Below are 15823 nucleotides of genomic sequence, written 5' to 3'. Positions count from 1 at the left end.
AAAAGTATGTTTGACTACGACAGAAAATAGAGAATATTTTGTGTTCACGTTGAACATGATGACACTTTTCTAATGTGACACATATTTAGAAAATGAACACATCTGAATTAGAGCCGTTAACAATTATAATCTGACATGTCCTGGCAGGCCTGTTTGTGTGTGTGGGAGTATGTGTGTCTGTGTATGTACGGGTCTATATATATTTGTGTGTGTCTCTCTCTCTTTGTATATATGTGTGAGTATGTTAGTGTGTCTCTGTGTACATGTATGTGTGCTTATATATATCTGTGTTTGTGTGTGTGAATGTTTGTCTGTGTCAGTGTTTATATGTATATGTGTGTGTATATGTTAGTTTGTCTCTGTGAATGTTTTAGTCTGTGTGTATATGTGTGTGTATGTATGTGTTAGTGTGTCTCTTTTTGTGTGTTAGGGTGTGTGTATTCATGTGTGTATTTATGTGTGTGTTTATATGTGTGTACGTGTTTAATTAAGTGTTTGTGTGTTAGTGTGTGTGTGTGTGTATCTATGTGTGTATTTATAGGTGTGTGTATTTATATGTGTGTGTATTCATGTCTGTGTGTATTTATATGTGTGTGTGTGTGTGTGTGTTTATAGGTGTGTGTATTTATGTGTGTGTGTATTTATATGTGTGTGTGTGTTTATAGGTATGTGTATTTATGTGTGTGTGTATTCATGTCCGTGTGTATTTATATGTGTGTGTGTGTTTATAGGTGTGTGTATTTATGTGTGTTGGCTCGTCACCAACCCTCCATCACATCCGCTCCGTCCCTCCAGCGCCGCTGCGCCTCCTTCAGCCATAAATCGTCTCATACACCCGCTCCGCCGCTAGTGGGCTACAACCGGAGCTACCGACAGACAGCAGCGGAACAGGAGCATTATCGCCCGGGTTACTTCACCCGGCTCACGCGCTTCCTCAGCCTCCAGCGAGGAGACACGGATCATCTCGAGTCTAACACCAGCACCAGGCGCTCGACCCAGCGGAGAAACGCGAGGACTTTACACCGCATCTCCCGGCGGATCACACCGCCAGCTAGCTTTGTTACCACCGCGCATACGTAGTGTTAGCTCGCCCATTAGCCGGCTCCGCTAGCCCCCCGAGAAGAAGAAGAAGAAGAAGAAGAAGGCCGCGGAGTTGACCTCGCGTCCGCTTGTTAAACACCCGGCAGCGGCTCATCCTGGCACATCGGGGACGCCCGCATCGCCCCTCGGACCGGAACCCCCCTCCTCAGATCGAAGCGCACACACCACCGACAGAAGATGGCCCTGAAACGGATCCACAAGGTAAGAAACACCGCGTCGTTCGCACGCTAGCTCCGCAGCGCCTAGCCTCCCACAGGCGGTAGCTCCGGAGCCGCTGCTCGCTTGTTGGGAACCCGGCGGTGGAGCCTGGTGGACGGAGAGTTCCCCTTGTCTTCCGCCCCGGAGGTCGTGCTAACACGCCGGGGCCACCACCCGCCGGATGGGGGTCTTTGACACGGCTACAGGCGGGTTGAGACCCCGCTCGGGCTCGGGCTTTGGGGGGGTGTTAGCCGGGGGAACATTAGCGGTTTCACTTTCCAGGCTCGGCTCAGAGACGAGGCCTCGTGCATTGCCCAACACTTTGCTCCCTCTCCACACACACACAGACACACACCTTTTATTGTTGCCTCACGCTGAATTTTGTGTGTGTTTTCCACCTCAAGTCGTGTTGTGTCAAATTATTTCACAACACGACTGACTACGACGTTACCAAAACTCATGACTCATGATATCGGGGCAGTGGATCAGCGCAGTGTTCGTGATACACTTCCCTGGTATGTGGTCCTAACCCATTTGTGCCGAGCACGTCACAGTGTGTGTGTGTCCTCCGCCACTGAAATGGAGGCAGAGGGGATGAGATCAACACCCCGACTGGGCTGGGAACTTCATCCCCCTGCTGTTGTTGACGTGAAGCTCCTCCACTGAACTTATGAAACAGTGAAGAAGGGCCCGGGTGGGGCAGTGGCTTCCACCTCGCTCCTCGGAAATAGATGTCGACCTAAAAATAACAGTTCTAGTGTGTGTCTGTGTGTGTAGTGTGTGTGTGTGCACAGGTCTCATCTGTACCCAGGCGTCCTCCCTGACTCCTCGGTCAGAGTTGATCTTGAAGTGGCAGCAGATAACAACACCAGCTGCAGGGGGGGGGGGTTGTTGGGAAATAAGCACACAACCTATCATTTGGCATTTCCTTCCATGCTGATATTTACACCCCGATATGTGTTTATGTTTTTAAAAAACACTCCTCGTCCTTCTCCTCCTCCTCCTCGTCTTCCTCGTTGCAGCGCATGTATTTTAAGATACGTGTTGTTTTTCCTTCTCAGAGGATCACAGTGGTCTTAATTGGTGATTGTTGTAAACCTCTTTCCATTACAGGAGCTCAATGACCTGGCTCGTGACCCCCCAGCACAGTGCTCGGCCGGCCCAGTGGGCGATGACAGTAAGTGCTGGAGCTCAAATGTTTGTCTACACACTTTAATCTGGTTTTATTTGGTGTCTTTGTCGACATCTTGGTTTGATTTCCCTACAGCTTAGATGACGACTGTTTACATGTTGTTGTTTGACCAGGAGGTCGTCCTCCACAGACACACTTATCACAGCATCGGATTATCACATTGGAAAAGATGAAACATTTTTCCACGCTGGCAGAGCGACAAGTTAAAAAATAATTGGCTTAAGTTTCTGTTTACGTGATCGACAGAAATGTGGCAGCTCGTAAAGTTTCCGTGTTGGCAGCTGAGCCTGATATGAGCTGCCTTGCACAATGTGATGATAGCTATTCGGTGGGGGGGGGTGGGGTGGACACAGTAAAGTGATTTTATTCTTTTAGACCTCAATGTTTTCATCAACACTAAAAAATCCCTGTTGGATGTAGGTCAAGTGCTGGAAATCAGTAAATGTTTGTATTGAAAACTTCCTGATCTCAGATCAGAGCCCATCTGTGACCTTTCTGTTCTGACTTTTGCTTTCTGTTCTCTGCAGTGTTTCACTGGCAAGCCACGATCATGGGACCTGTAAGTACAGACTTCCTGATAAACCAGTTGCTGTGTGTGTTTCTAATTTAAATCCTCACAAAAAGACATTTATTAAAGTCATTATTTCTCTTTTCTCTTCCCCCCCCTCCTCACAGATTGACAGTCCATATCAGGGAGGAGTTTTCTTCCTGACAATTCATTTCCCCACAGACTACCCCTTCAAACCCCCCAAGGTAAAGTCCTGTGGTGGAGCGCACCTGACACAGGGTTTTCTTTGTCTTGTTAATAATGGCCGACGTATGTGCAGCATCTGGAACTGGGGGGGGGGGGGGGGGGGAAGAGTGAACACTGTTTATGCTTAAACACAGGAAAACTGTCTTCTACATGTTTTATGGGAGTTCTTCAAAAATCAAATGTCTGTGTTAACAACAACAACAGCAACAGTGATACTGTCGGCGTCACCTCCCCCATGATTTAATACCTGTCATTCCAGAAGATAATAGTCAGAGGCATCAGATGTCACTGCCTTGTTTACAGGAATGACACCTGGGGAGTGGGTGTGTCATTCGGCCTGATCTGACTTCTACCCACTGACGTGTGTGTGTGTTTCCTTGTTTTTGTGTTTTTCAGGTGGCATTTACAACAAGAATTTACCACCCAAATATTAACAGTAACGGCAGTATCTGTCTGGATATTCTCAGATCACAGTGGTCTCCTGCACTTACTATTTCTAAAGGTATGGATCATCCACCGAGACACAATGAGCTCTTCATCGCAACTTTGTCAGCTATCGTGGTGGATTCATAATTTAGTTTTTGATGGACACATAATGGACACACACCATAGGTTCACCAACATAACAACACAACTGTCAGAATCGTTACAGATTCTGCACACAAGACAAAACACATAAGATCATAAAACTAGTTAAAACATTTGAATATGTTTTTTTAGCCGCACATGGACTTTGCCAGGTGTTTTATTTCCTTTTAAAGTTTACACTGCTTTTGTGTGTTAGTGCTTCTTTTTATTTTGTTTTTATACTACACAGTAACAGAATACGTTTCATTAAACATGGTGTAGTTATTCAAAATGTGGATGACAAACAACTTGTATTAGATAACTAAAAAGGTAAATAATAATTCGTCTTAACGTGTGTTTTCTATTTCTCGCAGTTCTTCTCTCCATTTGCTCACTCCTATGTGACCCAAACCCTGACGACCCACTAGTGCCAGAGATCGCACGGATCTACAAAACAGATAGTCAGAAGTAAGTGTGTATTTATTTATATATATATGTAAATCTATCCTCTGCCAATATGAATATTCAAATCTGTGCCCCAGCCCTGCTGTACATATGATATGCTGCATTATCCACAATAAGCTCCACTTTCAAAGAGATGCTTGATGAAGATGGACGTGTACACAGTTCTCAGTGTGTAACCTAGTTTCACTCTCGTCAGGTACAATAAATTAGCTCAGGAGTGGACGGCGAAGTATGCCATGCTTTAGGGTGAGGCCCCGCTGCATCTTGGGTAGTGCAGTTGGAGTGGTTGGTTGTGTTTTTTGGTGCTCTGGTCTGACTGGCATAAACAGAGGCTCGAGATCTCTGTTATGCAGAAAGCTACGGCAGTTTCCGAGTTGTGGTTGTACTAATCTCAGGTGTGCTGCTGTAAATGATCTGTGAGTCAGACCACAGGGGAAATGGTCTCATGAGGATTCTGGGTTATCACTAATACAGGCCTGTTAACATCTCTATGATCTGATTGGTTGAAGTCTTTCAATGCACAAAAACTTTGATAGAATCAGACACAAAAGAGTAGATTTATAATTAAAACAGTTCTAAATACTAATGGGAAATCATCCTTATGTACAAAATGTGGCGTGGAAAATAGGCCTAAACCTTGTGTGACCCTTACAACCTAAGTAGTCACTCATGTAAATTAAAACCGATATTTAAAGCGAAATTTGTGACCACATCTTCTGGAAAACTTTATTTATGACCATTTATCATCCTAACACGAGTTTAAAAGAATAAAATCAACATGACCTGAGATGAGCTTCAGTCAGGTGATCATCTCAGGTAATTGGTAACCCTATAAGTTACAGTCAGTGTTGCAGGGACCATTGTAAAAGATTCGGCGGTGCACTTAAGGACACGCCTATGGTCGGCTGCCAAAACAAGCTGCATTCGTGAGCAGTGATGACAAACTGCAGACGAGCAGAGGAAGAATAACATGAGCCGGGTTTCCAAACACAGCTTTTCAGACTCTAGGCAAAGAAAACTTCAATAAATATTTGTCATAAATAGAAAACTTCCAACAATCAACACAGAAGCGGAGACTTTTAGAAATCAGTTGAGCTGGTGGTGGTCAGCTATAGTCCTCAGATACTTAATGACTCCCTGTGTTTGGGAATATTGGAAAAAAGCTTTATTAAGGATTTTTATCATCTGGACCGTTTTGTTTTTGAGAGTTTTTCCACAAGGACATAAAACTAAACGTGAATTATGAACTATCAACTGTTTCATATCTGCCAGTCATCTAATCAGCACATATCTGCAGCTGCGCCAACATATCTGAAAGTACAAAGTTTAATAGCTGGTAGTTGAGGTGTCTTCACTTAAACATAAATCAGGAGTCAAGGGAGCAACTGAACCAAATCAATGCTGCTTCTTCTATTGAAACAATGGGTTAAAAGATTTAACACCAGTGTCTTTTTCCTTATATGAATATATGTATAATTATCCCTTTTTCTAGTCTGATAAACGTCGACCAAGCCAATAATCAGATTATTTGAATACCCGGGTTAGAAGCAGATTGTCTGTGCATGTACACGTCGCCACTAACTCTGCATGAAGAGGTTTGGTTCTGACAAAGATTCGAGGTATTGGTGTGAAAGCACAAAGACATTTTAATAATCAGAAACGTGTGCATGACGTGTCCGGTATACTTGTGCAGTCTCTGCTTGCCTGGATGTTTTTTAAAAAGCACTTTGCTCCGATGCATGTGGTAAAGTAAAACCTGTTTGAATTATAGGCTTGAGAGTTTCTGATTCCCCCTCTGGTTTCCCCTCCTTGCAGATACACCAGAATGGCAAAAGAATGGACAACCAAATACGCAATGTGATGGCATCGTCCGGGAAGCTGGTGGAAAAATGTGGTCGCTGATTCAAACTTAAAATTCCAGGATTCTGTTTCTTCTTTTTCACTTTTTTTGTTAATCAGAGCATTTTACCCTCCTTTCCTTTCCTTTCCTTTCCTTTCCTCCCTCCCCCCCTACCTGCGTGCTCATAAGAAGATAGTGTTTTCTCTCTAGGACACATGCCAGTTTCTGTGAGGTTTCAATTCCCATTTTGTACGGATTTAAAAAAAAAAGAAAGAAAAAACTATCACCATGGTTCTGAACACTCAGCTTGAGCATGCACCAGTACGAGTTTTTCAACCCAGATTTGGTGATGTTAGTCATTCACTCTGCACATACACGTAGTAGAATCTGATGCAACTGGTCCCCTGATGCTGAACCAGCTCATCAGCCCCATGAAGACCAACAGAGGGGGGGGGGGGGGGGGGTAACCGGCTGGATCCTGCAAGGTCGATGTTACCTTTGAGGTCAGCTGAGCTCCTCGGCGTTTCTAGAAAAGCTGTAACGTAAAAAAAAATATGCGTTTCAAGGTTTCCAATTGGCAGAAAGAAAACAATCTGCCATTCTGTGAAAATGATCAGATCTGAAAACGGGGAATGCCTTCTCTCTGAAAGACGAGTGAAACTGGTCGGTGGCTCCTGGACTGGTGGGACGTCGGTGTGTTCTTCTGATCATTAGCATAGGGTTTTATTACCTGAGGAAAGAAGTGTATCTTATTCCACTACCAGTGTGTGTACAGAGAATCACAGCATTATATATCAATGTTAAGGAAACGAAAATATAAGAACTTCAATGTTGTATTTTATGCATGTTAATAAAGGTAGGCTATTATATCTGATGTTTCTGCAAATTAAGTGGATTGTAAGGCTGAACAGTTGGAAAGAAATTTGGTTCCCCTCAAAGGCTTTCTATTTCTTTTTTGTTATTTAGAAGCCAGTAGATGAGCGATTAGTTTTTAATGCCCACTTGAACACTGTCTTCTTGTAGCCCTAAAATATTGACGCAAAGCTGATGGTTGATAATCAACTTGTGGCTCTATTTCTTTTTAGTTTTCCCTTCAATAAAGTTACTTAAACCATAAAGAGAACTGAGTCGTTTCGCTTTTCATTTAAAAAAAAATGTTTAAGTTTGGTTGATGTGTTTTTTATCATGTTTTCATACGTGTATAAAGATCAAATGTCTGTTTTGTTAAATCTGTTGTTCCTGGAAAACGGGGGAAATCTCTTATTTAGCTTGACTGGTCAGGTTCATTTTGTTTATCAATAGAAATCTATTTTGGGGTCTGTGAACGATTTGATTTTGGCCTAAGAAAAATGTGAAATCGTTTTTCAGAGGTTGTGTTTTAATCTTGTTTCTTTGTTGGTTCGCGTGCCAGCAGGATTACACTAAAACTACCAAACTGAACTTTTTGCAGGGATGAGGCCTTTTAAGTATTAATTCAATTTAATGCCCAGATCTAGGAACGTTTACTTTTTAAGAATGCAACATGGGACAATTTTGTTAATGTTTCTAGGTATAATGCGCAGATCCTGATCCCCAAAGAAAATCAAATGCATTAAGTGATCTGATGTGTGTATCTATTAGATTTAAATGTTTCATAGTCTGAGAAACTTACAACTATCTCATGTGTGGTGTTGACCTTTTAGATAACGTGGATTCAGAAGCTAAAAAATGCTTTAATGTGTCTTTGATAATTTAAAATAAAACAAAATTTGGATCAGTTTTTACAATGACAACATTATGCGTAATGATGGTCGCTCTAGTTATTGAACTTAGGAACATTGTATGTTTACTTGTGTTAAACAATAGCTCAGGTACATAACGGTTTCCAATGACCATCAATATTTCTCTGTCACATTGTGGAAGTTTAAATACAAATATCAACTTATTTATATTTTCTTGTTAAAACACAAGTAAATATAGTTTGATTGGGACAAATAAAAGTAAAAGAAACCTTCGCGCCAGACGTGTCCCTCGTGCTTGAACTCTGATCACGTGACTCAAAGAGAGGGGTCACATGACAACACGCGGAAGTGCTCCTTCAGGCAGTGGACGAAACCAAAACAAACCCCCTCGGGTTTTCTCCTGTTGTTTGCGTGTTTTATTTCACGTAAGATGTCGACAACAGACCTGGGACTATGACTGCGAGCGGGGACACGTGTCCTCGGACCCTCGGTGTGTTGTTGTGTTTGTTTGTCGGAGTTGTTTCCGGTTGTTCTCCGGAGTCTCTGAGTCTGGACGGGAAATGGAGTCTGTCAAACTGCAACGGTTCCGTGTCCCTGGCCGCTCAGGTGCCCGGATGTGTCCACTCGGCTCTGCAGCAGCAGGGAGTCATCCAGGTGGGAACCAATCAGTCAATCAAACAATCATAAATTAATCAATCAATCAATCAACCAATCAATCAATTAATCAATGCATTCTAATGTGTTGAAGCATCATTTCGATTTTACAACATGAGTTACTTGAATCTTAATTTCAGTTTGACTTGATGCAGACTTAACATGAAATCTATTATAGTTGCAGCATTAAATGATCGATTATTGTTCAGTGTTGCTCTCAGTTAATCTTTCCTGTGTGTTTGTGAGTGTGTTTTCAAGGTTTAACTCATGGTGTGGGGACCTCAATCTGTTTACCCAGTCACATTATGGGGACGTGTCTTCCTTATTGGGACATGAAGCAAGTGTACATTGAATTTAAGACGTCTTTTAAGGTTAATTTGAAGGTTAAGGTTAACACTCGGGTTAGCCAAGTTGTAAATATGGTTACGGTAAGTCTCCAGTGTGTGTGTGTGTGTGTGTGTGTGTGTGAGAGAGACATTTGGTGCTAAATAGATGCCATAAAATGCACATATTTAATAAATCAAAATAAATGATACCTAGTCTCACCAGATTTTAGGTTTTATTCCGTGTTATATAAAAACAAAAACGTTTCCTGTCAGTTAAACCCTTTCCTCTTTTTTCAGGACCCATATTTCAGGTTCAATGATTTGACTTATCGGTGGATTGCTTTAGAAAACTGGACGTACACGACCGTGTTCAACGTGTCGGCCCGAGTGAGGTCAGCGTCACCATTTATCTTAATGTTTAAAAGTGTTTTCTGTTTCCCGATCCGGACTCACGTGTGTCTCTCTGCTCGAACAGGAACAAACAGAAGGTCCTGCTCTCCTTTGAGGGCGTGGACACCGTGGCATCGATCCGGCTCAATGGCGTCACGGTGGGCAGCACGGACAACATGTTCCGCAGATATGTAAGTTGAAGAGAAGAGTCTCAGGGTCGACACCTCCCTTCCTCTCGTTTGAGTCAGTTTTCACCTGTTGTCTGATCTGCAGGACTTCTCGGTCAGAGACCTGCTGAGGGACGGGGTTAATGAGCTGAAGGTCGGTTTGATGTCTCCGGTTCTCTACGCCTCTGAGCGGAGGGAAGCTCACTCAGCCTACCGGGTTCCTCCAGAGTGTCCTCCAGATGTTCAGAAGGGGGTGTGTCACGTCAACTTCATCAGGAAAGTACGTTCCTTGTGCAGTTTTTTACCTTTGGTGGGAAAATCAGGATTTTATTGATCTACTTAACGCTGTTCTAGTTTTAAATTTTTTATAAATGAACAAAAGGAAGTCTCTTACACTGTGTCTATGACTGTGCAGGTTCATACTCAGTGTTGTGTTGCAGGAGCAAAGCTCTTTCAGCTGGGACTGGGGGCCGTCCTTCCCGACCATGGGGCTGTGGAAGGGGGTTTGTGTGGAGGCGTTTGACGTCCTGCAGCTCGTCCAGGTTTCCTCTGTCCCGCTGTACAGTACGTCCATTATCACAACTGCATTATCTAAACCTTTTTATTGATTAAAGAACACAGATACATTCCTGCAAACCTTAACTACGTCCTGCCTAAAATTGATAAACTGATACCTTTCAAGATGTTCTCTCTCCTCGCGGTGCTCTATCTCAGCTTAGTTTACATGAATTGGATTAATAATGTAGTTTCTGTCTTTCTCTTGATGATCTGTTGGTGTCTCCAGACTCCGGCCTCTCTCAGTGGAGCGTCCAGGTTGAGCTTCACGTCGACGCAGTTCAAACAACTCACGGACAAGTTTCTCTCTCCATCCCTGAGCTGGAGTCAGAGCAAAGCTTCCAGACACAGTTTGTCTCAGGAAAGACCAAGAACATCTTCATCTTACACATAAACACTGTAAGTTGGACATGAAATTACCTCAATAATAATATCTCGATCTTTGCAGCTTTGTGTGTAAATTAAGGTCTTTATTTCTTTGAGTGTATTGTTGCCTGAAGCATGTTGATGGGGCCGAGGATTTCAGAATGTTTTCTTCTTCCAGAGCAGCGAGGTGAAGCTGTGGTGGCCCCACACACACGGGGACCAGCCCTCTTACCAGCTCAGTGTCCGAGGATCTCAGGATGGACTTCTGATCCTGAATACAAAGTCCAAGGTCGGAGCTCATTATCATCACTTTAATTCTGTCTATGTCCATTCAGATGATAAACCTCTGAGATCTCCTCTACAATCACAACACCTTTGTGTCACTAGAGCTGTAGTGGAAGCGATGTACACTCCAGTGGGTTTAATGTGTTTAACTCCTCCTCCAGGTTTCTTTCCGAACAGTGGAACTCATCCAGGAACCGGTCCTCGGGTCTCCAGGTCTGAGTTTCTATTTCCGCATCAACGGGAAACCAGTTTTCCTCAAAGGCTCCAACTGGATCCCGGCTCACTCCTTCCAGGACCAGATCTCCCCTGATGTGTGAGTTTTACTTTGAAAAGCTTCTCCGCTTGTGTGTGCAGATTATTTTTCTGACTTTGAATCACAGGACAAATCCTGTTCCTCTACTTTGACATTCCTGATTGGTTGAATTTTCTCTTTGTTGGTTTTGCAGCGTCAGGAACTTGTTGCAGTCGGCAGTCGACGCCAACATGAACACGCTCAGGGTGTGGGGGGGAGGAGTTTATGAACAGGATCTTTTCTACAGTGTCTGCGATGAACTTGGAATCATGGTACCTGCTCTCATCCATCTTCTCTCTTTCACTTGACTGAATGTTGTTGATAGAGAAATAATAGTCTTTTGATTGTCTTTTCAAATCTTCCATAAATGCATTTCCTCCTCAAGCATCACTGTTGCATGTCCTTTACTCACAAATTGACTAGTTTACAATATTCCTGTGAGATTTTGGTTTCCCTCTGTGACTCATGAACATATTGTAGAACAGATGGAAGCTCACAGTGTTTAAATATGCGTCTTTAGATCTGGCAGGACTTCATGTTTGCCTGCGCCATGTATCCCACTGAGGACGACTTCATCCAGACAGTCAGAGAAGAGGTCGTCCAGCAGGTGAGTGACGTTTTCATCCGTTCATATTATTTTTCATGGTTCAGAAAATCTGGAAACTTAAGAGACATGCGTGTGAAAAACACACCGATAAATAAACACAACATATAGGGATCAGTTTACTGTGTCTTAAAGCAACACTGTGTAACTTTTACTGAGCAACAGCGCCCCCTGCTGCCACACATGGTGACTAATCCTGTTGAGCTCCGTGTCCAAGTGATGGAGTGGTTTTATTGAAGGGAAAAAACAAAGTCTATCAATGTGTTGAGTTGTTGTGTAGCCCAGCTCTCTGGGACACAACTGAACTGGTGGATATTACCCATGATCCTCTGCTTCCTGAACCAGAAGAGCTGCAGCTGTAGCAAATCCACCGAACTCTGTTTCGAATTCTTCATATTTTAAAAGTTCCCTGCTGAATATTGGAGATAATTTCTGGTTTTAACTGATCTACAATTCAGCTTCTCTCTTCAACATGCTGGACCTGATTCTGCTTCTGTCGAGCAGTTTTCAGATCTGAAAATTCAAGCAAATAGGCTCCAGACATTTTCCAGAGTTTGTCTTTTCTCATACTCGGAAAACACAACAGGCGATTTAAACAGTAAAATGTTTGGAACATTCAGACTCTCATTTGCGTTCTCATGTAAAGTCACTTTTCACCTTATTCCAAGTCGGTGAACCATCAAACTAATTTTGAAGCTGATATTTTAACTGTCGCCCGATGAATCTGTTCAATCAAATTAAATGTATTGAGTTTGGTCTTATTCTTACTCACCAGCTTCGACGCCTCAAGTCCCACCCCTCGATAATCATCTGGAGCGGTAACAATGAAAACGAAGCTGCTCTGGCAACAGACTGGTTCAATATCCCGTCTTCCCAGAGGCCCACGTACACCAGAGACTATGTGACGCTCTACGTCAACAACATAAGGAAGATTGTGCAAGAGGTGAGAGACCAGTCATATTTAAAGAAAAGCCTTGATTTGTGTTTAAGATGTTCCAGATTGACGTGTAACCATTACTCCTCAGCCCTCTTCCTTCTATGAGCCCATTAAAGCCAGTTCTCTCCTCCAGGAGGACCAGAGTCGACCGTTTCTCGTGTCCAGTCCCACGAACGGGGCTGAGTCGGAGCGGCAGGGCTGGGTGGCAGCGGATCCCTATGACCCTCACTATGGAGACACTCATTTCTACAGCTACCTCCTCGACTGCTGGGACTGGCGGACTTTCCCTCGAACGCGTTTCGCCTCTGAGTACGGTTTCCAGTCCTGGCCGTCCCTCTCCACGCTGCAGCCGGTGAGTGAACACACCCTCCAGCTGGGTTTTTGTTTTCCTGGGCTCAATAAATGGAGTTTTGACTTTTTTCGTGATGCTTAAGGTTTCAGTGGAAGAAGACTGGAGCTACGACAGTGACTTCACTTCCCACCGTCAGCATCACGAGGACGGGAACCAGCAGATGTTACTGCAGGCGGCTTTTCACTTCCACCTGCCCAACGCCACGGATCCCCTGAAGAGATTCACCGACACTCTGTACATCTCTCAGGTGAAACCCACAAAAAAAAAAAGTTTGTTGTGCATTTTCTGTCTAATTTCACTGATGTACTGGACCCTGCAGTATATGAGGTCAATTCTTTGAGCCTCACTTTACCAGTTTCAATATGAGATTGTGGTTTAAACATTAACAGCAGTTGTAATCTGGTAATATGGTTTAGATGCCCTTTCAGCATTCATTTAGTTTTGTTTTCAGCCCTGTGTACATGTGGTAATGATCCCGGTTCATTTCCAGGTCACGCAGGCTCAGTGTGTGAAGACTCAGACGGAGTTCTATCGGAGGAGTCGGACTGAGATCGTTGAGGGCAAAGGTCAAACCATGGGCGCCCTCTACTGGCAGCTCAATGATATTTGGCAGGGGCCCTCCTGGTCATCAATCGGTGAGTGAAGTTGAAGAAACTACATTGTACATTAAACTATACATAATCAGATTAGAGGTCAGTGTCGGGGGGATGATTACATATCATTCCCTTCATTGTTTCTGTGTGCAGAGTTTGGTGGGAAGTGGAAAATGCTTCATTATTTTGCTCAGAGCTTCTTCGCCCCCGTGCTTCCGGTTGGTTTCGAGGACGCAGACTCTCTGTTCATCTATGCCGTCTCCGACCTGAGTCACGACCTGAAGCTCAGGGCGGTGGTACGTGTTCTATCGTTAACTCTATCTGTATGTGTTTTTATAGTTCTCTAACTCGTTGCTTTCTTCTTCTGTGGCTCAGGTGACCGTGTTCTCCTGGGCTCGTCCAGATCCTGTGTGCACGCTGAGGTCCGACCCGCTCCTGGTCCCCGGAGGCAGCGCCGTGGCGGTGTTTAAACAGCCCGTTGCCGCCCTGCTGGCAGGATGTGGACGCTGCACCCGGACCACCTGCCTGCTCACCTTCCACCTGGAGGACGCCAGCGGCCGGCAGGGTCCCACCAACCACCACTTCCTGTGCTCACCCAAAGACGCAGAGGGTCTCCAGAGACCAAACATCACAGTGAGTCCCCGCGGGAAGACAGAAGCTTTCAACTGACTTCTGCACAAATATTGATTAAAACCACAGAACGATGAAGCAGATCATAACTTGGAATTGAGGAAACATGAACGTAAATGATATTGGACCAAAGCTTTGCGTGTGTTCCTGCAGGCCAAAGTGCAGGAGGTGGGGTCCGCCCTCGTCATCACCCTCCACTCCTCCTCCGTGGCTCCTTTTGTGTGGCTCGACGTGGGAAACATCCCCGGGCGCTTCAGCTCCAACGGCTTCCTGATGGCTTCTGGGAACAAGACGGTCACCTTCGATGCGTGGCGTCCGACCAGCGTCACAGAACTCTCTAGATCCCTCAGCGTCACGTCTTTAACTGACGTGTACTGATCCACGTGGGGGTTGGTACGAAGGTAATGGAAACAAAGGAAACGTGGAAGAAACGTTTTGAATATGATGCTTTGATTCAAACAAGAACAGTCAGACACGGGAATGAAATGTCAAAGAACCAAAACTGAGGCCTGAGGCGACTGGAGGGTTCCTGACGTGGCAGGAGATCAAGTATCAAACCATTCAGGGCTTTATAAAACATTCTGAAGTCACTTCATCGACAGACAGATCTGAGAATATGATCAACTGTCTTTTTTATTCGTGAGGACTCACCAGCACGAATTGAATCAGCTGCAGCGGTTTCTGTTGATTTGTTTTTGCTGTTGTGGAAATGAAACATTATCTTAACTGAGCTTCATTTACCAGACGATGCACTGAAACCTCTTCCCTTTCGTTTGTTTTGCAGGATTCAGATAATTAACCGAGCAAAGACTCTTAATACTTGACATTTCTGTATTGTGTTGTTTTACGTACCATCCAACAAATGTATTGTTTTGTGTCTTTTCTTGATTTAGATCACTTTTAGATGTTGTTGCTTTTGACATTCAACTACTTTTCAGCTCAGTCGGTGCTTTTCATAGAAATATTTTAAGTAATAAACACATGTTGCTCAAAAACTGTAACGACTCCATTGTTTTGTAAACAGTATCTTGCATGAATGATTATTTTCATCAGTTGTCGATTGATTAGTTTTTCATTTATCTGTTGTAACAGTTAAAAATCTTAAAGTTAGGAGCCACAGATTGACTGATAACTTTGTTTGAGTGGAACAGTGAGTGTTCTTCTCTCTTTCGATTGACTCATCATTTAATCCCTTCAGTCCCTTTGTTGCATCATCATGTCGACTCCATTGAAACTGTTGATAACAATGATGAAATCTGACAAAGTGTATTTGCCTATAGTCTACTTAAGTATAATTTTAAGGTACTTGAGTATTTAAGTATATGAAACTCCTTCTTCAGAGGCAAATAAAGTACATTTAAACTGCACTGCATTAATTAAACAGTTACGTTGCAGATGAGTTTTCTTTCAACCTGCCGATATTCAACCAGTTTCTAAAATATGATGCAGTAACCGCCGACTGTTCACAGGACAGTTACAATGAGCTCCACTTTCCCCGGCTACATCTTCAGAGATTAGCACTTTCTGATAAAGGCTTTATCAGATGGAGTTAAACAGGCTTTTCTGATAATTAATCAGTCACTAATACCTAATGCAGACCTGTCAATCATTAATGAGAACAACCTTTGGAAGACTTGGCCGAACGAAATCTTCCTCCGGCATCGTTCTTTAATTCATGGACGTAAATCCGGATCGTTCACCCACGTACAGTCGGCTGCACGTCACCGGGACCAGAATCCGTTTATTAACTGATTATTAACAAGTGACGCAATGTGTTCCAGCCATTTATCAACTATACACACATGGGATAATATAAAATTATAGAAAGTTATAA

The 15823-nt window shown here is 43.6% G+C and overlaps 2 protein-coding genes across 3 annotated transcripts; both read left to right on the top strand.

Annotated features, from left to right (window-relative positions):
* The first annotated feature begins 800 nt into the window (after nucleotides 1–800).
* On the top strand, nucleotides 801–7240 carry LOC128450432 (ubiquitin-conjugating enzyme E2 D2). Of its 2 annotated transcripts, none has more exons than XM_053433868.1 (7): nucleotides 801–1302; nucleotides 2413–2476; nucleotides 3019–3050; nucleotides 3167–3244; nucleotides 3642–3747; nucleotides 4187–4280; nucleotides 4459–6086. In XM_053433868.1, exons 1-7 carry the CDS (start codon nucleotides 1279–1281, stop codon nucleotides 4520–4522), a joined length of 462 nt encoding a protein of 153 aa, XP_053289843.1. In that variant the 5' UTR covers nucleotides 801–1278; the 3' UTR covers nucleotides 4523–6086. The 2 variants fall into 2 exon arrangements, with proteins under 2 accessions (XP_053289843.1, XP_053289842.1); XM_053433867.1 differs by lacking the exon at nucleotides 4459–6086 and adding an exon at nucleotides 6093–7240 and having other exon boundaries at nucleotides 818–1302.
* Nucleotides 7241–8158: 918 nt separating this feature from the next.
* manba (mannosidase, beta A, lysosomal) lies at nucleotides 8159–14985 on the top strand. Its single transcript, XM_053434264.1, has 17 exons — nucleotides 8159–8492; nucleotides 9116–9210; nucleotides 9294–9399; nucleotides 9482–9655; nucleotides 9816–9939; nucleotides 10160–10329; nucleotides 10475–10585; nucleotides 10743–10894; nucleotides 11028–11145; nucleotides 11394–11480; nucleotides 12253–12420; nucleotides 12548–12766; nucleotides 12849–13013; nucleotides 13257–13401; nucleotides 13513–13655; nucleotides 13735–13992; nucleotides 14143–14985. The coding sequence occupies exons 1-17, from the start codon at nucleotides 8292–8294 to the stop codon at nucleotides 14365–14367; spliced, it is 2661 nt and encodes an 886-aa protein (XP_053290239.1). The 5' UTR covers nucleotides 8159–8291; the 3' UTR covers nucleotides 14368–14985.
* The last annotated feature ends 838 nt before the right edge of the window (nucleotides 14986–15823 follow it).

The sequence above is a fragment of the Pleuronectes platessa genome, chromosome 11, assembly GCF_947347685.1.
Source record: "Pleuronectes platessa chromosome 11, fPlePla1.1, whole genome shotgun sequence".
Lineage (NCBI taxonomy): Eukaryota > Metazoa > Chordata > Actinopteri > Pleuronectiformes > Pleuronectidae > Pleuronectes > Pleuronectes platessa.
The sequence above is the reverse complement of the archived record's forward strand: the minus strand, read 5'-3'. Positions and strand labels throughout refer to the sequence as shown.

Coding starts and splice junctions, on each gene's coding strand:
- manba (XM_053434264.1), top strand. CDS start 8,292: ATGACTGCGAGCGGGGACACGTGTCCTCGGACCCTCGGTGTGTTGTTG. Junction 10,586..10,742: donor TCCTGAATACAAAGTCCAAG/GTCGGAGCTCAT, acceptor CTCCTCCTCCAG/GTTTCTTTCCGAACAGTGGA. Junction 13,656..13,734: donor ACCTGAAGCTCAGGGCGGTG/GTACGTGTTCTA, acceptor TCTGTGGCTCAG/GTGACCGTGTTCTCCTGGGC.
- LOC128450432 (XM_053433868.1), top strand. CDS start 1,279: ATGGCCCTGAAACGGATCCACAAG. Junction 3,051..3,166: donor AAGCCACGATCATGGGACCT/GTAAGTACAGAC, acceptor CCCTCCTCACAG/ATTGACAGTCCATATCAGGG. Junction 3,748..4,186: donor TGCACTTACTATTTCTAAAG/GTATGGATCATC, acceptor TATTTCTCGCAG/TTCTTCTCTCCATTTGCTCA.